Here is a 25,013-nt window from a genome sequence, read left to right on the forward strand (position 1 = left end):
TCTTCAGGCTGACTGTCTCAAGGCATATGGTCTGGCGATGTGTCCTCATGCTCAGTGCTGCAACATTCTGCACTTGAGTAATTATGTTTCTTTTTCCTTGGAAATCCTTACTTGTGTATAATAAACAAAGTAATGGTAAAAATGTTATTAAGATTGCAAATTCAAGCACTTGGAGCTAGGTTTCACTAGACATTCTAATGTTTCCTTAATAGTCCCCGTGATCATATACATTATGATATGAACTTTGAACTGATTATCAGGTATCTGGGCTTTCCTTTTTTCTGCAGAAAAACACAGATTTCTCCTTTAAAGGATAAAAACATGAATTTTCCTATTTGAAGCAGGAAGCAGCTCTCTGCAGCCTGGCAGTTCCATCCTGCAACAAGCTGCTTGCAAAAAGGGTGCAAAACCCTAAGCCTTTTCTGGAGGTCGAGAGGGAGAGGATGAGGCTGAAGCTGGGAGCAGGACCTGAGAATCCTTTGGCCAAGGGACAGGATGGCAGAACACAGGACACACATGGGCACTGATAGCGCTGGGGGGGCCTGTGGCTTAGAAGTGAGGGGCAACAGTATGGGCAGGGTCAGGGCACCGGCATGTCAGAGCTTCTGAGTACCACAAAGCAGAGGGGAGGACAGCCACATTTGGACCCAGATCCTGATGCAGGGGAGGAGCTGCTGCCAGAAAGGAGTGGGTGGGGAGTAAACAGGGGCTGTGAATCAGGAGTGAGGGGCACTAGCAGGGATGGGGGAGCTGTGGCTTGGGAGTGAGGGACACCAGCATATCAGGACTGCTCAACACCACAATGCAGCAGGAGGGACAGCTGCAGCTGGACCCATGTCCTGGTGAGAAAAGGGGGCAGAGGGAGCTCTGATTTTCCATGATAAAAAACCAAAATCAAACACCAAATTATATCGGTATTTTAGGTATTTAAAATTTATTTTATTATAATGATTGAGGCAATGGTAGGCTTCCAAATTGCTTTAAAATTTAAATATATCAATAAAATATTGTGTTCAACAGAGACCTAGATTCATAGATTGTAAGGCTGGAAGATCATCAGGTCCAGCCCCCTGCACCAAGTGGGAAAGACAACTGGGGTCAGGTGACCCCAGCAAGGTGACTGTCCAGTCTTCTCTTGAAGATTTCCGGGGTAGCTGATTGCACAACTTCTGGAGGGAGCTTATTCCACAGTCTGGATTACCCTAGTTTTTCCTAATGTTGAGCCTGAAATGGTCTTCCAGGAGTTTGTGGCCATTACTCCTGGTTTTCCCTTTGGGTGCCCTGGTGAACAGTTGCTCACCAAGCCCTTGATGTACTCCCTGAATGTAGTGGTAAGCTGCTACCAGGTCTCCTCTCAGCCTTCTTTTTTCAGGCTGAAGAGTCCCAGATCCCTCAGCCTTTCCTTGTATGGCTTGCCTTTTAAGACTGTGATCATACAGATGGCTCTTCTTTGGACTCTCTCAAGCTTATCCACATCCTTGTTAAAGTAGGATGCCCAGAACTGGATGTAGTACTCCAGCTGCAGTCTCACCAGTGCTGAGTAGAGCAGAAGAATCACCTCCTTGGTTTAGCTGGAGATGCATTGACTGATGCATGCCAGAGTATTATTTGCCTTACTGGCTACAGCATTGCATTGGCATATTCATACTGTCTGTTGTTACCCCCAGATCCCTTTTATTCGTGGTGCTAGTCAGTTTGATGCCACCAAGCTTGTAGGTGTGTTGGGAGTTGCTCATCCCGAGATGGAGCACTTGACATTTCTCAACATTGAACTTCATCAGATTCCAACCTGTCCAACTTGCTTGTCTCAGTTCTCCTGTAACTGTAGCCTATCTTCAAGCATGACCACGCTTCCCCACTGTATATAATTCATTTTAATTGCAGAAAAACATGGATTTTGGGGGTTCAAATCAGAGAATTTGGGACTTTTTAACAGAGAAAACCAGGATCCATGATGATTATTACACACTAATTGTTGGACCCCCAAATAATACCATGCACGTTTCTCCTCAGTCTTGATCCCTTTCTATTTATCTTTGACAATTTGGCTCTGTTCAAATTCTATTATCTGTTTTCTGTCCCTGCCTTCTTGTTTCAGTTACATTCTTTGCCTAGCCAGTCTCAGTCTTCACACCCTGTCCCCTTGTTCAGCAAGTCCTAATATTGTCCCTCTTTTTTCCAGTTCCAGCCTGATTGCCCAAGCATTCCTATTCCCCATATAACCACTTTCCATCTTCATTGGATCCAATATTAGATCTCCATTGTTGGGCTACTTGTACAACATGAGTATTACCCCTGCTTCAACTTCTTGTTCCAGTCTCTTTGCCCAGTCTCAGCTATCCATCTGCTCCCTCCTGTTTTCCTCCCTTCCTTCTCCCATCTCACTGGTTCCCAGTGCCAGTCTCTTTGCCCAGCCACTCCAAATTTTCCCCATCTCCTCTAGTGTTGATTGTCATAATTTATTTAGGTAATTTACTACTAGTTCATTCCATTTCCTTCCCTAGTTCTTATTCCCAGTGTCTGTCTATCCTGATTCCCAGTCTCCTTGTCCAAACACTTCTAGTCTTCCCACAAGCTCCCAGTCTCCCTGTCTAGCCACTATGGGCACATATATAAGTGTTCAATGCATTCTAATTAGAATGCATTGCAACAGACACAATTAATCAAGTCTGCTGAAGCGTGCTAATTAGTGTCATATGTGTTCAGTGTCCTCATGCTTCAAAGTGGCAGCAGGGGCATTTTAGCTAAAGCTCATCAAATGAACCTTAGTTAAAGCGCCTTCACTGCCATTCTGAAGCATAGGATGCTGAATACATGAGACACTGTGGGTGCTTTAATTAGAGCAGCTCCCGAGAGCTGCTTTAATTGAAGTGCCCATCCTACCCCGGCCCACGTGTAAAGATGCCCTACCAGTCTACCATTGTACCCTAACTTTCCATCCCTCTCATCCTCCCACTCACCACATTTCCAGATTTTCTCGCCTGTGCCTCCAAACTGGCAGTTTTTCCTTTCATACTGCTTGGGAATGTATACAAGATTGGAGCCCTTGACCCAGCAAAGCTTTGGAGCAGGAGCCCAAAGCTATGGTTTCAGGGAAAGTCCTGCTCCGTCCTAGATGGAAGCATGCTTGTCCTGGATGGAAACTTCAAGGAACTTTGCTGGTAAAATCTAAGAGATATGTAGTGAGCAAGTGCAATTTTTTTCAGAGATTATAATTTAGCCAAGTTTGGGTGGAATATTTTTGCAGATGGCAAACATCAAATCACTAACACAAGGTTATTCCAATGCTGAATTAAATGTCCCTTCTTCAAAGCATGGAGATGGGAGAGGTTTTCAAAGGAAATGATAATAGAAATGTTTAATGTGAGCAAATTGGCATACTAATCTCCCCCCTCACCTCTCAACTCTGCTCTCAATAATTTTGGCTAAAATCCCACCCCCCTACTGAAAAAGGTACAAAATAAAATTTTCCAAAAAAAAAAAGGTAAAGCTGGCAAAGTTCTAAGCACGTTAATGCAATCTTAATAAGAAATTATGTTTGTATCCTGAATAACTTCTCTTCCTTGAAGTTTGGGGGTGGAGGGTACATTTTTTCAAATTTAAAGGTAAACTTTCTTATTGACTGACCCCTCTTTTAATAATATGCCATAACTAATTCTGGTGTTATCATGCATATTTCATTTGGCTGCCTGTGCATATTGTGATGCAGTGCATGTGCTCTTCTAGTGTATAATAAAACATTTATTATTTCCATATTTAGATACAGAACAATTTTTTCCAATAATGTGACTTGTAATTACTTAATCAGAAAGGTTATATAAAATAATTTTAGCAGTAGGGGGGTTTCTAATGAACTGATAATAAAGCAAAGCTTTATCACAGTCTATTTTGATCACGATAACCAAATATTGGCCTGACCTTATCCAGGAAACATTCAGAATAACCAAACTCGCTTGATTCTTGGATGAAAATACTTCTCTACCATTTTTTTTTAATTAAGTGAATGTAGTACTTGTGAAAGGTTTTGGATTGACAGCATTAGAGGCAAAAGTGTGCTATTCATCTACAGTACAAGAATATTGTCGGTAATGGCAGTACAGACTTTCTTCTACTGCATTGCCAATTTGTCTCAAACCTATTCTAGAGGATTGTCCTACTTACCACTGAATTTTCTAGTACTAGACTACATGAAATGAGAGAAAAAAAGTTAGACTTTTGAAGTATGGTTTTGTTTAGTGCATCCTTAACTTCTGTACAGATTGTGTATGTATTATATTTTTATCTAATATATACATTTGTTCTAAGTATTGTTTTCATTATTGATCTTGTATTGCATTAGCAGTCAAAATATTGTTTTTAAAGAGAGATTACATTTCTGCTTCAAAATATACACCAAACATTTCTTATAAAATAAGCAGTAACCTTTACTGTTCTAATAAAAAGTGAAACAAATAAAGGTATAAACAGCTAAAATGTTTTGGACTAGAGCTTCCTTTAAACAAAAACTTCAACACTCAGTCATCAGCCAACCTATTAAGAAAAATCAGTCAATCAGGATAGCTGCCTACACTTTGATGTGTTTATTCTGACCACCTTACAATCAAATATCTGCCATTTTTTACTATTCTACAGTATTCCGACTTTAATGACTCAATACATAGTATAACAAATGTATTTCTGTTACATGCTCACAATAAGATATATTGCACTTCCAAAAGGAGTCTTGCTATATTTCCTGCTGCCATTGATAAAATAGACATGCGTCATCTACTTAAAAGCACAGCACATAAGCTAAAGACAGATTTGGAGATTTTTATCTATTAAAACAAAGGAAAATTGTTTTAAAATAAAGAAAAAATGGGTTTTGCATATGATGTTTAGTGTTATTTTCTCTCATCTCTCCAGTTTATTCATTTTTTAACTTGTAACTTTGTTATGTATAAGAAAAGAATATATGAAGTGTACAACTTCAAAAATATCTCCTTTGCTATTAAAGGTAATTTGCATATTTGAAGGAAACCTCTAATCTAGTCCATTTCATAGTTTGCTGAGGGTTTTGATACATCTGTTTGAAACTGAAGCCAAAAAATAATATCTATATCTATCTTTCTAATGGTTGTATTTCTAGTCTTCTTCTTGATAACAGATGTTTCATCTTTCCTATTCTTCCAAGAAGAAAAAGGAGAACAAGCATATACAATACTTACATTTTAGGGAATAATGTGATCCCACAGGGTACAAAGCAGTGACAGGAAATAGATATTCACTCCAAACAGTAACTGATAAATAGATTAATCCACAAGAACATAATTCTACAATGTTCTGATTCATAGATTCAAATTTTCTAGTAAATATCAAGTGCGCTGTCAAATTCTGGGTTTTGTTGTTATTTCTTCAAGACAATTAGCATGATTTTAACATCACTAGGTTCTTGATGTCCTTAAAAAACTATGTGATTGCTATCATATAATTTCCCGCCCCCCCCACCCCCCGAATTAGTCAGGTTTTTCAGCATATGCAGCCATTCACAAATGTCAAGTCAAAGCAAACTTTATAGACTGGAGGGAAAGATAGCAAATAAAGGGAAAGGAATTGAGAGAGAATAGGAATAAATAGCAAGAAGAGAGGCTGTAAAAAAAAAAGTACCAAGGTTTGTTCATCTTTATTCCTAAAGAGTAAGAAAATAAACTGCTTTTCTGTATTCTTATAACTGACTGTTTTGTTTTTCCTACTTTTCAATTGCATACTGTCCCACTGTAGAGCATAGGAAAATGCCAGTTTTCAGTTTTCATTCTTTAGGTTGCATCAGTCTGAGGTGAGCATGAGGCAATAACGTTTGCAAACCCTGTCGTCTGGTAATGTAAATGTTCCTTGATCTATTCATGAATTTACTAATTGACATCAGCAAAGAAGCCATCTAAAGATCTGGTTTTCAGAAGTAACAGGGTGTTACAGCATCCACTCTTACCGCATTCACACACAATCAATGGGTACAAAAAGAAGGGCCCTTTTGAAAATATGGCATGATAGATATCCCTGAAAACAATGTCATGAAAAAACGGTTTTCCTTTTGGAAGATGTCTGTTAATTTAGAGTTCAGTGCTGAACTACAGCGAGTTTAGTACCCCTCTACGTTGTCTTTATGTGGTTGTAGCTTTACAATACAGCTAGTTTTTTACCTGAAGCCACTTACTCTGTAGAGTGAACCCAACTCTATAGCTAGTTCATTTTATAATTAAATCAGTCTGTATTCCTTCCCACCCCTCCACATTTGTGCACTGATGCAGAAGCAGCTATATCAACTTCCAAGCACAGTATGTTGTGTTCATACCCAAGAATGACTGATACAACTGGATGCACTACATTCATATCTGATTCTTAAATGTGAATAATGAATTCTAATTTGGTATCTTTTTAGGATAGTTTTTTGCCACTGAATATTAATTAAAGTCTTGCTTTAGTTACACAAAACTGCATTTAATTATATGAACTGATGTACTGATTATATTTAACAGAATAAAATAAATTGAGTAAAGTAGAAGTGCAGGCTTCATTATATATTTGGGAGGAAACAGATGTAATATCTCCACTGCTTCATGATAAACTATAAATGTCAGTATGATGTAAATCTGTTTTTATTTTACAATAGAATCCATTAATGAACTTCAGGATACAAATTCCACCATCTTTTTTATGTGCGTCAGTGACTTAAAATGACTTGATAGCACCGCTGTCCTGGTGCAAAGGATCTGAGGAGAATGCTGTACTTGGAATTTTGATTTTCTCTGAATATCTTGGGGTACTTGCAGCTGGGCACTGTACCCAAGCTGCAGCCATGCATCTTACTTTAAGCCATGCGATTGTACATCAGAAATGGCTTGTGCACATGTTCTCCGGTGCTGGGAGCCATGCCATGAACTCAATCTCAGTAACTCAGGGTGGGGGGAGGGCTAGCAGGTCTGTAGAGTGGGTGGGGGTTGGAAGTGTTGGGGGCAGCTGGCATGTCTATAGGGGTGCTGGGGGAGTAGTGGGTCTGTGGGTTGGATGTCTGTCTGAGGGTGGGAGGGTTGTGGGGTTAAGACTCCTTGGTTAGGGAGGGATAAGAAGAACGTAGCCTGGAGCTATGGAAGCAGCTTGGCATTCCCAGCTCTAAGGATGTGCTCCAAATATATACAGACATTCAGTAGATTTGACTAACCCAGAGGTTCCCAATCTCTGATATAGGTACCACCAGTGGTACACAGACAACCTACCTGTGGTACACGTTAACAGATTTATTATAATGAGTTTATATGACAAAAAATTTCTGGTGGTAAAATTTCAACCTAATAACTTAAGGTTGAACTGAAAAAATTGCTGGTGGTACTTAAGGTTGTATCATTTTAAATTAGTGGTGTGCAATCTGTCAGTTTGGGAACTGCAGGACTAACCCATTCCAATCTAACTTAGTTCACCTCCTCAGGTGAACTAATTTAGATCAGGCTGGTCATTTTTTGCCCAGTTTAACTTCCTCAAACATCTGCACAAATAGACCTGTAGATTGACCTAAACCAAGTTAGGTTAGTCTAAATGTAACATCTGCGCATACACTTATCTGTCATAGGCCCTGTGCAGGTGTTACATTTCTACCAAGAGAATCACCACTCTCCTAATAGATACTACAAACACACAAGCATTTTCAGTTTCTCCCTGGAGACACATTCGCCCTCCAAGAGAAGATCTTCCAGGTGTTAACTTGCAATATCTCCCTTGTGTGAGAAACTTTATTGTAAGAATGAACACTTTTATGTCCCCCCCCACCTCTCCTGGACCAGGGACTGAGTTTAGGGAGGCTGTCCCCAAACCCAGTTCTGACCCTGTCAGCTTCCCCTTGCTCACCCCACCACCTACCTGCATGGTTAGGCAGTGATTTAAAAGCCAGTAGGGGTTGGAAGTGGGCTCAGGGAAGCTTTTTTGTCTCAGATCCTTACACTAAGGACTTTAAATGTTGCATGTGCCACCCAAACTGGGGGCACAGACAGTGATTTAAAAGCCCATGGAGCTGGGAAAGTTCTCCCTGAAGCAGCAGGACAATGCTCCCCACACTTCCGCAGACCAGGAACTGCCCAGTCTGGGGGAAAGACTTGGGCTTCACCCTGCTGTCCTTCTGCAGTCCCCTTCCAGACTAGTCTATGGGAGGGTAGGGGAGCAGTGGAAAAAGACTCCCTCCACATTCCCCAGACCTGGGATCACCCTGAGCTCCAGAAGGAGCAGGGAAGAGGGGGCAGTTACCGTCTGTATGCCTGTACTGCTCCCTGTTCCAGAAACATTAGTAGCAGTGGAAATTCTCAGAAACGTCTACTGCTAGAAATGAATGCCTGTTCTTGCCAACAATAAACAATAACCAATTAACTGGCTTGGAGCTGGCTTCTCTACTTATGTCTTCTTCATCAAGGAAGAGCCCTACTTCCATACACTTGAAATCTATGGAGTAGGGATTTCAACCACACAGTAGGTATAAGATATGAAATAAGAATCAATAAGTTTTCAGAGGGATGTCACTGGTTAAGTGACAAAAACCTTGTGATAGTCACTGAGAACGAAAAGTCAAAGGTGCATTTGAACCTGTCAGTTCAACACATTTCTGTTATCCCTTTAGGGGATATCATAGAACTTGACACCAACATTTAAGCTTTGAAAATTATGAGCTCATCTATTTCAAATGGGATGTCATATGTTCCCAAGCCTTTGCCATTACTTATGATGGAAGACAGGATGATCACTTTTTTTGTTCAGATATTGATATTGCATAAGCTTATTTCTTTTCTTTTCTTTTTTCTTCCCTGTTTCAGAATGAAGAACAAATTTTGGTATTTTGAGTTTGGCACTTCTGAAACTTTCTCAGCCACCTGCAAGAAGCTGCATGAATCTGTAGAAATAGAAGTAAGAAACTAATTATTGTATGTCATGCTATGAAATGTTACTGGTTTGACTGAAATGTTAGGGAGCCAAGGGTGCAGAGTGCCTGAATCCAGCAAGACAGAGAAATGCACATACTTTTGACCCCAGATCCCAAAATATTATTTTTATCATGTCTATTTGTGGCGTAGCCGTGAACATTGGAACAAAGTTCAGTTTGATGATTAGTGAAGTCTTAATACAGTGGAAGAGGGCAAAAGGTGAACTATACCATTAGAAATCAATAGGGAGTGTGACTGGGTCAAATAGAAAAATGAAAGACTGTTGGAGGGAGTGAGAACTGCTGCAGGATTAAAATAAAAAAATCTTATTATTTCTAGGTCCCAAGTTTTTATAGCCTTTAAAATTCAATTCTCTAAAATTGTACTTACTTTTCTGAATAAAGGTTAAAGAACACATTTTTGGAATCATTCCCCTTCATCATCTATCTTTTCTCTCTGCTTATCATTATCATTGTGCATCAATAGTTAGCTAAAAAGACAACCTGGATAAATAAGGACAGAATAGGTACAAAAGAAAAACTACCTCCAAACAGGGGGACTAAGCAGTTTGTGACAGAATTGACTGCATTAGGTAAACCAGGAGCTGCTATTTTGATTAAAAATGTAATGTGAAATAGATTGTATTTAATATAAAAATGGTATTTTAAACTACTAGTATGTAAGTAATAATAATGAAATTGGATAGGCACCTGGCTGGGGTCTCCCACCCCCAGTGCTCATTCCTGCCCATGGCAGGGGGTCGGACTCGATGATCTGTCTAGGTCCCTTCCAACTCATTGATTCTCTGTTTCTCTGATTCTTTTCTTCAAGAATATTTCAATCCTTTTCTCTTCTGAATTAATTGTAGAGCATCTAACGATATTCTTTTGGAAGTAACAGAATATTTGACACTTACCAATGAGCATGAGAGCTCAAAATGTGTAACAGAAAGCCGTTAGGACCCGGTCCAAAGTCTACTGAGAACAACTAAAAGATTCGTATTGACTTGGACGTCATGGGCTTTGAACTTTGTTGTTCTCCAAGCACCTGAATATTAATACTAAGACTGAAGTCAGGCACAGAACTTGCCTAGTGTGTTTGGTGGAAGTGCTTGTGAAGGTATTTTGTTGCTACCAAAAAAAAATTGATGAAATTGCTCTTTTCTTGAAAGCTGAAGTATTTATAGCTGTTCTTTTAAAAGCAAAATTTTAATATCTATTCTGCTTTCTAAGGAACTGTTTCATATTCGTTTCTAAATGCAATCAACCCCTGAAAAAATATTTTACTAAACTTCTAAAGAAGTGACTATCTGATTTGTTTCTGAATGTGGTCCTGGAGTCTCTCTCGCATACATTTTAATAGAGACAAAGAAAACAAGTAGGTTTTATTTCCAAGGAACTACTTTCCAAAATTCTCTGTAAGGCTTGTTTGTGGTTAGATTTTTTTTCTTAACTAGATGACCGTAATATGGGCTACAATTGTTATAATCCTGCAGTCTCACAATTATCCTCTTGGAATGGCACTAAATCTCAGTCTTTTATGTATAATACCACTACTACTAATAGCAACAATAGCCATTAGAATGTAACGCTATAACATGCACTTGTCCTTAATCACTTTATGCTTGCTGGTTAACATCATTAAGGCTAAAGAAAGGTATATGACCGAACCAAATAGAAACTAACCTCGTTAATATGGGTGACAGGAACAAGTAATTGCAGTCATTGCCCTGCTGATCAGGCGCACCAGTAATGCTTAACAGTGTATTCATATTTGGTTTTCCTTTGTTTCATGCCATCAGCATTTGTGTTTACAATGTGCTTTTATCTGGTTTGTAACCTGCTGCCCCTTGCTTGAGGATATCATTGTACGTGAGACCTTGGTGAACAATACCACATTTCACTTTGTGTGTTTTACTCACAAAGAGCTCATTTGCCAGAGAGCCAAATTTTGAATGAACAAAGCCCATGAAGATTAAGGCTCTATATCTCTGAGCTGGGAAAATGTAAACAGGCATTCTATGGGCAAATATTTGTTCATCTCTGTATTTGATTTCTAACCTAATCAAGCATGGCCTTTCTATTATGCAGTCCCATACCCTAAGTCCTGTATTTCTGTTTTGTATGAGGGGCACAGTAATTTTTAAACTCTTAACTGACAAACTAGAATCCATGTATAAGTTACAGGAAGGGTCACCAGTTCAGGAAAGCATCGCATCCTAATTGTTGTCCTGAATCGCTTCACCTTCATAACTGCCTTTAAAGAAGAAAGCCTGATGAGAGAAGTTAATAGATGGTATTATCTGGCACAATGCTGCACTTGTTTAGACTGCATAGTCTTTATGTCATTTATTTTCAGGAAGCTGAATCAGACATTATGGCCTTAATGTAAGGATAATCTAAAATGTTCCCAGGCTAGCGAAAAAGCTAATGTAAGGCTCAGAGAGGGGCAGAGGGGGAGAGGCTGAGGTAAAAAAAGGAGCTAGAAATAAGCTACTATTAATTTCTAACTGTCGTAGACATGCTATGCATGCAAAAAGCATGCTGTTGTATTAGCAACACCTTTACATTATGTGAAACAGAAAAAAATGGGAAGAAAACACATCTGTGTTTTGTTATTTTAGCATATGAATGTGTTAGGGCAATGGAAAGCTACCTGTCGTGCAAACTTCTCGTCTGTGTATGAACAAAAGAAATCCTCCTTTACTAATTTTAAAAGTAACTCGTCACTGTGGGATTCTGAGGCCTAGTCAAATAATTGTCTTAGTGTACTACCTGCTGTGTTCAATATTGAGTGAAAATGGAAGCCAGGCCTCTGTACCATCTTATTTCACAATTCTTCTTTTATTTAAATAATTCCAGTTGGTTTGGGGGACGCCAGACCTTTATAAATTAACAGCAGGGAAATACCAAAGGTGTCAGATTGCATATTTATCATCTTTTTCGTGTAATACTTAAATATGTATTAAGAAGTGACTGACATAAATTAGGCAGATTTCAGAAGCCACAGGCCGTGGCTTGTAGAGGACCCCCTTCTGCTTGACATTTCATCCTTGTCAAAGATCAAATTATTTTAATTTAGGCTGTAAATTATAAGGAATGAAGACTTCTTTGTGGGAATTCCCTGTGGTAATCTGACTTTTGTTGTTACTGCTGCTTGTCAGTGTGCAAAAGATATAATATGCATGCAAATAAGGTTAAAAAATATGTACTATCTAATTATCCAGCCAGTACATTCCACTTGAAGACAGTGGGAGGCCTGACACACAGTATGTGTTTGATTCATTGAGGCCTGCAGGGTATTTACACAAGATTACTTTTAATTATGAAATTAATATCTGTTTATCTAGAATGTATAGTAGTAAGTGACTATACACATGAGCAGAATTTTTTAGTAAAATATGTCATCTTAATGTTTAATACATATAAAATATTGGGAAAAACATGATTTTTTTTCCTCAAAAATGATACTGAAGTCATCACGTTTATCAAAAGGAAAAACAATCAATACAGATTTGCACTTTCTGTTATACTTCTTGTCACAACTGCCAAGTCATTTCATGATGTGTCATTGCACCTTGCCAGCTTCCTTCTATGGATATTATCCACAAATTTAAACCTTAATTTTGGAAGAGAAACATAAAAAATACTGTGACTGTCCTCTCCTTAGATTGTAGCATTGTTAGAATTTAAAAGGTACTGAGTCTGCTTTAAGTATGGTTCTGTTTTGTGCTCTGGTAGCTTTCATATAAATGAATAATGAGGGTGTGGGCAGTAATAATGATATGTGGCTATCTCTTGAGTTATAGTCTTTTTCATGTTAAAAGCCTTAATACAGGCTTAATATTAAGCAGAGAGAAACTGACAGTGACCCATAGAGCGGCAAGCTGCAAGATGTCAGTGAACTATCACTGAAGCATAATGAATTATTTTTCTAGTTTTCACCCTGATAATTATATATTGGAATTGCAAAATAAAGCCTGTATCCTTCAATTTACAATGTACAAGTGGACCCCTGCAGCCCTAAAGTACCCCTTTAAACATGCAGACATCCATGGAAAATTGTAAATTGCAGGATTTGGAGTGAATACATTTAATATATGCTGTGGTGTTTTTGCCTGGATGTCTCCACAGTTTAGCTGTTTTGTGTAGCATAAGGCTTTCATACAGATGCCACAGGAATGTGGATACTAGGGATACTAGATGGCTCTGTGAATTAATATGTGGATAATGGTGTCTTTGCCTTTTACATAATAGGTTCAAAAGTGATACAGGGTGGATTAACCTTTTTTTTTCCTGTTGTCCTTGCCCCCATCATGCCCTCCCCATCTTTGTAGTCAATGTTTTGCTGCTGAATGGGCTGGCAGTCTCTGTCTGATTCCTAAGGGAAGGGGTATGGCTGTGTTAGTAGCGCTTTGCCTCTAGACAAGATAGTGGTTTTAACTCCAAAAACAGACTCATACCCAATGCTGTCATACCATATATTACTTAGAAGAGGCTTTGGATAAATCCATCAGATGGAATGATAAATCGAGGCTCCCAGTTCAATCTCTTATAAGTGAAAAAGTCCTCTGGAGGAATAATTTAACAAGTAAATTAATAACAACATCAACTGTGAAGCCTAATATTTCTCTAAAGAACAAGGGAAACATACAGTGATAATGCAAGCTGCCCTTCAGTGGCAGGCCTCAAACTTGAAAAGACAGCAATGGCAAGAGATACCTGTGTCTAGTTAATCTTTAGTTCAGCAAGGGCTTTCCAGCATAACCCGTGCCCCCCCCCCCCCCGCAACTGATGCTCTCTTCTGCCCAAAGACCCTGCCAACAAAATGAAGCATATGAGCCTAAAAGAGTAAATTAACACAGCATTTAAAAATTAAATATTAAAAATTCCATTTAACCCCAAAAGGGAAAGATGCCAGAGACTGTGTAGCCCATCTGGGGATTTCCATGATTAGTGGTAATATGTAAGGGCCTCAAACACTGAGGTGATGGGAATCATCATAAAACTTAGAGAGGGAGTGGGTTTTTCTTGGGAGCAGACAAAAGGACTGCAGACTATTATGAAGGTAGGTACTTTAATATGGATATCTGTCCACTAAAAGCTGAAGTAAAATCATAAATACATTTAAGTCAGGGCAATACATGATCATCAAAGAACAGCCTTTTACTACCCAATAGATCCATATTTAAGCAATCAACCTGGGAATCGGTACTAGTAGTATAGACCAAGATCTGTTTTCCTGAATTCCATCTCATAGCTCCTTTCCTGTGATAAGTATATATTAGAATATAACCTTAGTTCTGGAAGAACACCTTGGAAGTAGCCATTCTACAACCGTAATAATGAGAAATGGAAGAAAAACATTTGGTAGGTAGAACATTTTGATTTTCTCTTTCTCTCTTACTGCTTTCTCTCTTTATTTCCTTCTCTCCCCGCCCCCCTTTGTGAATCAGTGTGATGGAATTCAGCTAGACTTAATCAATATTTCTCTGGAAGGAATTGCGATTCTGAACATTCCAAGCATGCATGGTGGATCAAACCTCTGGGGAGAGACGAAGAAAAGACGTAGCCATCGTCGAACTGAAAAGAAGAGGTCAGATAAAAGAACAACTGTCACAGACGCCAAGGAATTGAAGTTTGCATCCCAAGGTAAGCCTTTGGATTAAAATGATTATCTGATTCTGGAGAGTCAAATCACTTACTGGTACTATATGCCTCTTGTGCTACAGCAGTGTATTGGGATAATCATGGATATACTGAAAATTGCACTCTGAGTACCAGCAAACCTATCCTTTTTTAGAATATCACATGGTATGCAGACTAGATAAAGCAGGGAACATAGTTTTTCTGCTTTATTCAGTATAAAAGTGCTTAGTTTTGCTGGAGCCAGCTAACATTTACTGCAAATGCTAGTATACAAACAACTTGGTTTAGAGGATAATAATATCCTTTCTCCAACAAACTTTGTCTTCTGTGCCCAGGAAGCCTGCCCCATCATGGTAACAAGGAGGTGACTCTACAGCACAGTGGTATTTCCCCCCCAAAAAATATATGATGTTTTGCCATGATTTTTAAAGCTATTGTTCATTAACCTAATATGATGTGTTTTCACACTATTACCTGAGCATGAGATAAGAAGGTGTATAGCACTGATCTGGAAACATGACACATCACATCAGCACAGCATGCTGATATAAATAAAGTATAACAGTGTCTAGAGCAGAGAGATAAGCAGCCTTTTCTAGTGTACCAACCTATTCTAATGTAAGTTGCTATTAGGGTCTTGTTACATGTTAACTTTAGGTAGCTCCTGGAGCTCTGAATCCCTGGATTATCCACACATAAACACTTAAAACTAGTTTGAAGCAGTCTTTAAGTGGCTTAAAGTTGCACCACTCCAGCCTAGGTTTATCTCTGATCCATATTGCCCATCTCATGTTACACTAAGTTGTAGCCACTTTAGGCTACACCTCAGTGTAAATACCCCACCAACCTCACTGGCCCAAATCAGGCCAGTACAACTGCACCTTCAGCACCCCAGATCCTCATTCACTGCCTGGCCCCATGCCCCTCCGTACACACTTACTTGTGGCTGTCCACATTCTCTGGCCCCAGGGGAGCAGGTAGCGAAGGGTTAACCTGCCTGCCTGGCCAACACCACTCACCATTGCTGCTGCTGTCTGGGCTGGGCTCAGCCCTGAAAAGAACAGCAGCCTTGCAGTGGTGGCAATGGCCCCTGCACAGACAGCACAGGCTGCTGATCATGGGAGGGGCTGTGTGTCATGGGAGGAAGCATGTGGGAACAAGTAAGTTGGGGGGGGGCAATGGAGGGGAACACTGAGTGGCAGGGGAAACCCAGAATGCGGGGGAGAGATTCTTGCCTTTCAGTCCTCTAAGCCCCTGCTGATCTGAATATGTGACTGTTCCAAACTCAGGCTAGCACTAACACTGATCAACATTTGTACAGCTTGCAGTGTAACATGTAACAAGGCCTTTATTACACCTTGTCAGCAAGGGGTGGGGGGCAAATGGTCTCCAAGTTAGTCGAGGACAAAAGGCATATACACCAGTGTGTAGCTCATCGGTGACACGTGGGGGGTGCACGCGGGTGCATGCACCCCCTGAAAGAAACATAACTAACACTGCCGGCGGCGCCTGCAGGTGGTCACCACTCGCTACCCTGCCTCCTCTTCATTGACACCACCAGCAGCATCTGTGGGCGGTCACTCATTGCCACTGGCTGCTACCAATGCTGCCAGCAGCATCTGCGGGTAGCTGTTGTGCCCCTCCACCCCAGCCTCCAGGACCGCACGTCATTCATGGTGTAGCTTGTACTGATATTGTTTTATCCTTGATTCTTTTAGAGGTAATGCTACTCTGGATTGGGCATACCCCATTCTAGGGGGTTATGTCTTCTGTCTTCTCCTTGTTTAGTCTAGTGAAGAAGTCATCTATACCAGTATAAACATTAGGTATATCTGAGTTGTCTCCTGAGGCACAAGGCCTCTGGGATTGCTGAAAGAGTGTACACAGTAGCAGCATTTGCTGTGCCCTTGAGCATGTTGCAGGATGTTCTCTTTAACTTCCAATGCCATTTCAGCCCCAGTATCCCTATCACCCCTCCCTGTCAAGTCCTGAGTTTTCTTTTGCTATAGTCCGTGCCAGTATCCCTTGATTCTTGCATACCTGGAGAGAAAAGAATCAGGATTGAGTATGGCTGAAGTGTAGTGAAGGCTTTATTTCAGTTTCCCTTTTGTATTGCCTTTGTATAGCTTAACAAACAAAGGGATACAGTGTCCTTCACCTCTCGGGCCATGATTCTATCTCTTTGTGATGAAAGTTATGATGAAAAACTACTATAATCTTTCAGTTGTTACAAGATCTGTATGGAATGAAATTGCTTTTCAATCTATTTGGGCAGTGGATTGGAGTCCAAATTTTAAAAAAAATCACCATTACACTTTGCTTAACACAATTGTTTACAGTCTCAATGAATATATCAAGGAATTTAGTCTGTTACATTAACCTTTTAAAGGTGGTCCCTTCATTTCAGTATTCAAGAATATTGTCACATAGTGCAAAGAGCACTGTGTGTTATATCTATTATGTGGATAAACAATGGAACTCTGTTTCCAGTGCTGATCTAGTGTCTTTAACAAGTCTTTTAGTATAGTTTATATAGTTTAAGTCTAAAGTAAATAGTCAGTGGACAAACGTTAATGGTAATCAGAAAACAAAATAATGTGCTATGAAAAGAAATGTATTTTAAAGGTTCTAAGATTATAAAACACATATTTTTAATTATATATACACATGTAAAAGTACTTGACTATGGTTCTTTTAAGTCTGGAATTTATAGACAAGCCTTGGTTAGGTCAGGTGAAAAGTTTGATAGCTTCGTTAGCTTCAGAAGAGTACATGCTTGAATCACATTTTGTTATAGATGAGCTTTTTTTTTGATTTTTTACTCCTTAAGTCTCTTTAAGATTCTTATTTTTAGATGGGAGCAAACATTTCACAAAAATGTTAAAGACATGTGCTGAAATTTGTACTGCTGGGTTGAGAACGAAGATAAATACACACCTGCATGCTAATCTCTGTTCCTTCATTTACATATTCTGAATAAATATCCTTTCAGCTGGTTTTATGTCCAACACAGAATCTAATCACTAGACCTAACTAAGCACTACATTTATAAAAGACTATTAGCTAACCTAAGGGCTTCTTGCTTTTTGAGGATATGTATTTGATTTCTCTGAAAATCTAAATCTCTGAATTATAACTTTGAATAGCATTTGAATTTGTGTTTAGAGCAGTCAAAAATAGCATTGCTACTATGTCAACTAAACTGTGGGTCAATTTACACTTCATTCTACTCCCTGCTCTCTGCCTTTGTGAAGTTATAACCTGACCCAAATAATGCACTTTGGGGTGAAGCTTGGTATACCAGGTCTAAGTCCTGGAAAGATATATTTATATCATCAGTACTTAAGGCTTTGCTGTAACTGAGCAATTTGTGTAACCTGTTGCATCACTTCCCTGCAGCAAGCCAAGAAGGAGATTGTGAATGAGAGCTCAAGGGAGGGAGTAAGTTGATATCCACTTGTCCTGGTGAAACTAGACCACCTAGTTTATTAAAATGGGAGAAAGTTAGGAGGCAAGAATCAGCCCTTCCTGCCTACCTGCAAGTAGGTACTATTTCTCACAGTCCAGCTTCCCTTTCTGTGTTTCTTTACAGGGTGAAATTAGCCCAATCGAGAGAGTAAGACATTGCCTTACATCTCCAATAATCTCTTGTGCATCTGCACTAGCCAGGCCAATGAACAGGCTGATGATAACTGTTTGCAGATAATTGCACAGTTGACTCTGTGCAACAGACATTAACATTTAAAAGCTCAAAAGACCACAGTTTTCATTTTAGGTACCTGAGTGCAACTTGTATTGATTTCTGTAGGAGCTAGGCATATTAGAGTGTGAAGTTAGGCACTGATTGTTTTTTTAACTGGAAAATGCAACCTGGATTTAACACATAATTTGTTTAAAGGAAACCATTATCCGTAATAGGCTAAATATTTTTGTATTTTTTTAATCAAAGGTGATATTGATATTTTTATTTTGCCTCCTGTATATAAATAGTATAACAGTGGTGCCCTGCAGACCAGATGAGTGGGGTGGGGCTGGTCCCCAGGTTGGATTGAATACTGAGAGCCAGCACACTGGGAATGCATCCTGGAGGTCCAGCACCTTCCCCTCCCACCTCTGCATGCAGGGATTGGTCCCCAGGGGTTCAGCACCATCCCTTTCCACCAGGACTGGTCCTTGGGGACCTGGCATCACCCCTTCCTACCCCACCATGCTGGGATTTGGTCCTGGGGGCCTGACACTGTCCCCTTTTGGCCCCCACATGCTAGATTGGACCCTGGGGCCTGGCACCATCACCATCCAGCCCTGCATACTAGGATTGAGCACCCAATTCAGTGCCCAGGTTCCCTCAGGTTCAGAAACTTGGTGGAGGGGGAGCAGTGCCACCTCCCTCCCTCCACTAAATTTCCTACCTGCGGGGAGCCCCTGGGGGCCATGGGCTGGCTTGAGCATCTCTTGTGTAGCATGTTTAAACAAAATGCTAGCATAGACATTCACACAATTCTTAGTATGATTGAATTAAGGAAACATTGGTATATTTTTGGACATATATTTCTTACATACAGAATAATCTACTTTTCATAAATAAAATAACTAAATACAGATTTATTTAATTATTTAAGAATCTAAAAATGGAGGCATGGTTAGCATGTTGATTGTGCAAAATTTTCACATGCAGCATTTTAGTAAGATAGGTCCCCAGCATTTACAGAGTTACGCAGCGTCTGTCTGCTAGTGGGTTTCTAGGTCCAGGATTTTAGCAATGACCATGAATTATGCTTAAACTTATTTGATCTTTTTTTTCTATTTTTGGACAAAAAGCCAAAAACTGGTGCTTTAGCAAAGATTAGTTGAGACCTATACATGTAAATACCACTTTTTTTCAGTTGATCCATCATCAGTGATCTATATTAATGTTTCCTTCCTGAAATATTCAATTCAGTCCTTACACCTTTCATTTTCTTATTTAATGTTTGTGATAAAGAAATATGTTATCATTGGATTTGCACTGCCAAACTTCTTTTGTGGGGGAGTGGATAGAAAGACTTCTATTTCCTAGAGTTTATTTACAGCAAAGCTTGCAAGCTCTTTACAGGATGAAGGCATTATATTATAAACTCTTCACAACAAGAATACTACTACTTCTGTATTTTGTACAGCACTGGGTATACTGATTCTTAACAAAGCATTAATGCAAAGCAGAAGACAAATTTGACAAAAAAGTTGTAGTGAGTTCTTCGAGACATGTTAGATTAATTCAAGACAATGCACGTCCGAGCATCTAGATATTAGCTGAACTCACAAGCTGATTCAATAGCTCTGGGTGGAAATGTGTGTTGATAACTGCTTTATGAGTTTCTGAATGGAAATGGGAAAGTTGTAAAGAAGTAATACGTGTCAAGGCAAAATATTCACCAGGAAAAATAAAGGAACCTTTAGAAGCTTGGGAATATGATCAGAGCCCCCAAAACACAACAGCTATATACAAAGTGGGGGTAGTATATTTGTTGCAGTGAGGGAACAAACCTATCCAAATGGGTTCCAAATAAGTGATCTTTGTGGTCCCACAAAATCCTTTAGTCTAGAAGCTTTATTCTTCGGGAAATTTTTTTTATGTTAGTGAGTGGCCTAAGAGGTTTCATTGCTGTCATGCATCTCCAGATTTCCAGTGTTAAAACATTGTTGTGATCAGAGACATAACTAGGAGTTTTGTTACTCTGGGCAGGGAGGAAGGGTAGTGGTGAGGAGTGCTTACCTCCTTCAACTGGACCTGCTGTGACAGCATGGGCCTTACCTGCTGCCATGGTGCAAGCTCCCTAAACACAGCATGGGCTCCATTGTGGTGCTGCGATTGTGATGCCCCCTCAAAATTGGTGCCCAGATCTGGTACCCCATACACCCACCCCTAGTTACACTGACGATAATGATTTTCAACATCTCCAAAGCTGAATAAAGATACGTAAGAGAGGCAGAAGCTGCATTCTAGGGTGAGCTTCACTGTAAAACCTTTCACTGGGAAAAACACTTTGGAATGAGTCAAAACTCAAGTTATCCATATTAGGGAGTTATCCATGCTTTCATATGCATAATATTATAAAGTTTTAATTGGAGTCTGGAGAAAATACAATATCGACATGCAGGAAAGAGGCCATTTATCCAGTCAGTTACAATACATTATATGCTCTGCTCACCTTTACTCTTTTCCTTTTTGGTTAAGACATTTTTTAAACAAAATGCAACTATCAATCATTCTTTCATAAAACAGAATTGCATAAATAAAAATAGCTATTATATTTCAAAACCATTCATTATTATACTTCAGTTACAAAAAATGATGTGAAGATAGCTTTAGCACACAAAAAGGATGTTTACAGTTCCTTAATTAATAACTTGACAATCCTAGCTAGGTATTTGAGAACACATGCTAAATATGTAGTTTGATGGAAATGGACAGTTCTGCTATTATCATTTTCACCAAACATATTAGTTAGATTTGTGAGTTATTTAGGTTAATTTAAGGAAAATAGTTTCAAATTGGCTAAATATAACTACAGTGTCTGTTTTACAGCTATAGATGATACATTTGGCATTCAAATTCCAGTAAGCAGAAACATTTCCAAGCATTTAAATTCAGTGACTAAATCAATTAAATGTTGAAGCAAGAAAATAATTACATATTGCTAGGAACTGGGCTAAACCTCACTGAAACTGAAGAGGTGGGGATATAAACACCACCTTTCACTTAAGATAGTATAAGAAACAGTTACACTCCTTTATGATCCCCAATAGCTAAAACAATAGCAGTCTCCATCCCAAATACATGCATGTGTCACCACCCTACAGGCACCTGCAACGCACATGTGGGTGGAGGGGTTTCACTGGCTGCTGTTATGTGGAGACTTATGTGTCTTTGAAAGCGAGGGAATAATACCAAAGGAGCTAAAAACAAATGGAATGCTGTACACAATAACAGCCAAAGTAATAGCTTAACCCTAAAAAAAAACAGAGAATTCCTGGACCGAATGCTGGCTAAAAGAGTATTGGCACTCTGACCAAAGAGAAAGTCCTGTGCTCGGGAAAATTGGATTTTATACACTCTTTGTACAGGCTTGCATCAAACATACTTGGCTGCATCATCAGTGTGTCCTCTTAAAGCAAACAAAGCAACCCAAAGTACCCAGAGCTATGGCTAATCACTCAGCTCAAAAAAGAGAAACTATTATCATTCCTAAATTTATATATATAATACACACACACACACACACACACACACACAATGCAGCAACAATATATATAATGTTCTGATGAAGAATGGAAACTTTTCATCTTCCATATATATCATGTCTAAATTTATATATGTAAAAATTTAAGCATGATATATATGAAAGATGGAAAGTCTCCATTCATCAGAACATTATATATACTATTGCTGCATTGTCTTCACTGACTGTACATAGGGTAGTAAAAATATTTAATGATTGACAATTCAGAGTCAGGGACCCTATTTTCTACTTTGTTAAATATATAGCATTAATGATATTACAAATCTTCTGCAGAACCTAGTTCTGTACTGTTTTTCCAGGACCTTCCCTATACACATTCATAAATTATAACATTGCATGATCTTCAAAAGTTTTAAAGGCTTTATGTGAATACCTTTGGTTTTGCAATGTCACACAAGCTTATATGAATATCTTTGGTTTTGGAATATCACAAATTTGTCTTTTCTAGATTTCCACTATTTGCTAGTTCTAAGTTGTCTGTCTGAAAATTGTATGAGAATAGCCTACTACATGATGTTTTGGCATTTCAGGTTCTGGCCTTGAATGATGTGAGAATACAAAGCAAAGCCCATAAATTAATCCCATAATCCAGCTATTTCCACAAATGACAATGGAGCATTGCCATATTTATAAGGTTTGAATACAGCATAGGTAGTCAGTTCTATTTTTATTTGAATCACTATCTCCCATTTGGGATAATCCTCATCCAAAATGGACACAGTTTAAGTAATATGAAGGTTAATTTGGGTTAAAGAATGAGAAGGCTGCAAAGGTAATAAGTAAAATGAAGGAAGGAGAAGGAATAAAAAAAGAAGGATGATCCCACTGGTCCAAAGTTAGGAGAGCAGTAAGAGTAGGAAACACAAAGTGCAGGAAATGCAGCTGTCATCAGCTGGTGGTGTGACCTTTTATAAAACATGTTGATTCCTGGTCCAGTTATTTTGCATTAAGGACAGAGTTGAATTATAGTGAGAGGCCTCATAGTTTTTACCTTGGAAAAGTTTACTGGGAGTGATTTGATACAACCATATGCCCCAGTTATTGGTTTAATTTTGTTTAGATGCTTAATCTTTATCTAGAATTTATAACTTTCCTTTTTAGAGCTATTCCTTGTAGGTTTACTGTTGTCTTCAGAGATCTTCATTTTGATTTTTTTTTAATAATGAAGCCTAACCATGCAGATATTTCAGAGTATCAAGTCGAGTAAGATCTTGCTGTTCAAATTAAATCAGTACTGTGCTCTGTATTCTCTTTTTTTTCAGTGATATCTCAAGAGTGTAACAGCATCTTCTGCATGGTTTCACAAAAGAAAAGTGTTGGGATACTAAGTTCACCACATTGAACACCCAGAGAGGAATCTACTCTGTATTAGGCACATAAGTTCCTGGGGAAAGTTAGATGCCTAAGAATGGGATTCTTAGCAGCATGCTAAGCAAAGAGCTGAGAAAGTCATCCAATAGAAAATACTGAAGAAAAGGATGCTTCTCAAATTCTGCCCTTCTCTGAGCCTTAGGTACCTATACCTGGGATGTAAAGAAATTCTGATGGCAGATTGGGATTCATAACTCAGAACCTTTCCCTAGCATTAAGAGACTGTTTTTCCTTTCAATAACCTAAGAGGACAAAGCCTTGTGGTTTAAAGAGCAATGGCAGTGGCTGTACTCTCTTACACAATAGCTCAGTAGCTAAAGCACATATTTAAGATGTCAGAGACTTGATTTTTATACCCTCCTCAGTATAAGGATGTTCTAACCACATCTCCCACCTCCCAAAATAGTGTTATACCTACCATGAAGTCTGTTTAAGCAGTGTCACTGTGTAGGAAAGAATTCAGGATTCACTGAGTGAAAGAGGAAGCACAAATCATGTGCAACTCAGTACCCAGTGAACAGGGCATCCACATGGGAGAGGGAAAAGCAGAGTTCTTGTCCTTGCCCCAAGGACTTTTTCTGTGTTTTATCCAATGCCTGTTAAATGGAAAATACAGAAATAGCCTTTGGAGCTGTCAGAAGAATACAGGGCTCTCTTCTCCCAAGTGAGTGCCCTGATCACCAGCCTACAAAAGCCATACTTCCTGTCTCTGGCCAATGGATCATGAATTCCTTCTGTAAACTGTCATGGCTCCAACTGGAGGAGTGGAGAGCGGTACTGTCCCAGAACAACCAGAGCACTTTCCTGGGAAGTGAGAGAGGTTAACTCAATCTATTACCATGCGTAGGTAGTAAATTAAATACCATGCACTTCACGTTCTGAGGTCTTAAGATCTCTTTATAATTGTTTTATGAGATCATTAAAGACAGGACTGCTCTCTTCCTGAGACAATGGTATCCTCTGAAAAAAATATATTTTTCCCCTTTCTTGTTGTGCTCTATGCAATGCCAGTGTTTCCTCTTGGATATTACCTCTTCATTAAATCAGTGCTGAAGGATTCCACAACCCTTACTCATATTTTTCAGTACCTGAAAAACTGAGCCCATATTTTGTAAAATACTTAGTCCTTTAGAATGCAAATCACTGCAATAATACCAAGATATACATGATGATGATTAAGAAGTAGTAGCCTCTTGATAATTTGAATGGCAGTCTTATTTGGATGTATATTTATAAAGCATGTATGTGTGTTTCTGTGCAGTGTGTGTTATGGTAGAAAAAACAATTTCCTTTTATTTACAAGGCAATTGAGATTGTCATTGTATTATACCTTTTGGTTCACAGAACATTCATTTTCTTTCGAGAGTTATTCATTGAAAGAGGATAATTATGGTGTATTTCACAGACTGCCAGAAGGAAAATGTATCTCTGAAAAGTTTAATTTCCCTTAAGTTGCTCATTTTCTATAGGAAGACAGAGCTATTAAGTAACATACACATGACAAAGATTGATTAAAACGACATAAAGGACTATCTTATGTCTAAGTTACATGCATAACTTCCATGATTTCAAACGTAGTTGAAGTAATCTATAAAAGGGCTAAGGAAATGTGTTTGTTCAAGGAGGTTGGCAGGCATGGGAGGAATGACATGTTAGCCACCCACCCATAAGTAGGAATTGAGCATTTTCTCACACTAAGGGCCTTGTTACACATTAATTTTGGGTAGCTCCTGGACCTCTTAAGCCCTGGATTGTCCACACATTAACACATGCAG

The 25,013-nt window shown here is 39.0% G+C and overlaps 1 protein-coding gene across 1 annotated transcript in view; it reads left to right on the forward strand.

Annotated features, from left to right (window-relative positions):
* Positions 1 to 25,013, forward strand: part of DGKB (diacylglycerol kinase beta) — a 604,653-nt gene that overhangs the window by 473,405 nt on the left and 106,235 nt on the right. The window contains exons 22-23 of the mRNA XM_090046888.1: positions 8,832 to 8,922; positions 14,395 to 14,590. Coding sequence (XP_089903014.1) covers positions 8,832 to 8,922; positions 14,395 to 14,590 — 287 coding nt within the window. The remainder of the gene's footprint in view (positions 1 to 8,831; positions 8,923 to 14,394; positions 14,591 to 25,013) is intronic.

This window comes from Crocodylus siamensis, chromosome 5 (genome assembly GCF_052110815.1).
Source record: "Crocodylus siamensis isolate JL-2025a chromosome 5, ASM5211081v1, whole genome shotgun sequence".
NCBI lineage: Eukaryota > Metazoa > Chordata > Crocodylia > Crocodylidae > Crocodylus > Crocodylus siamensis.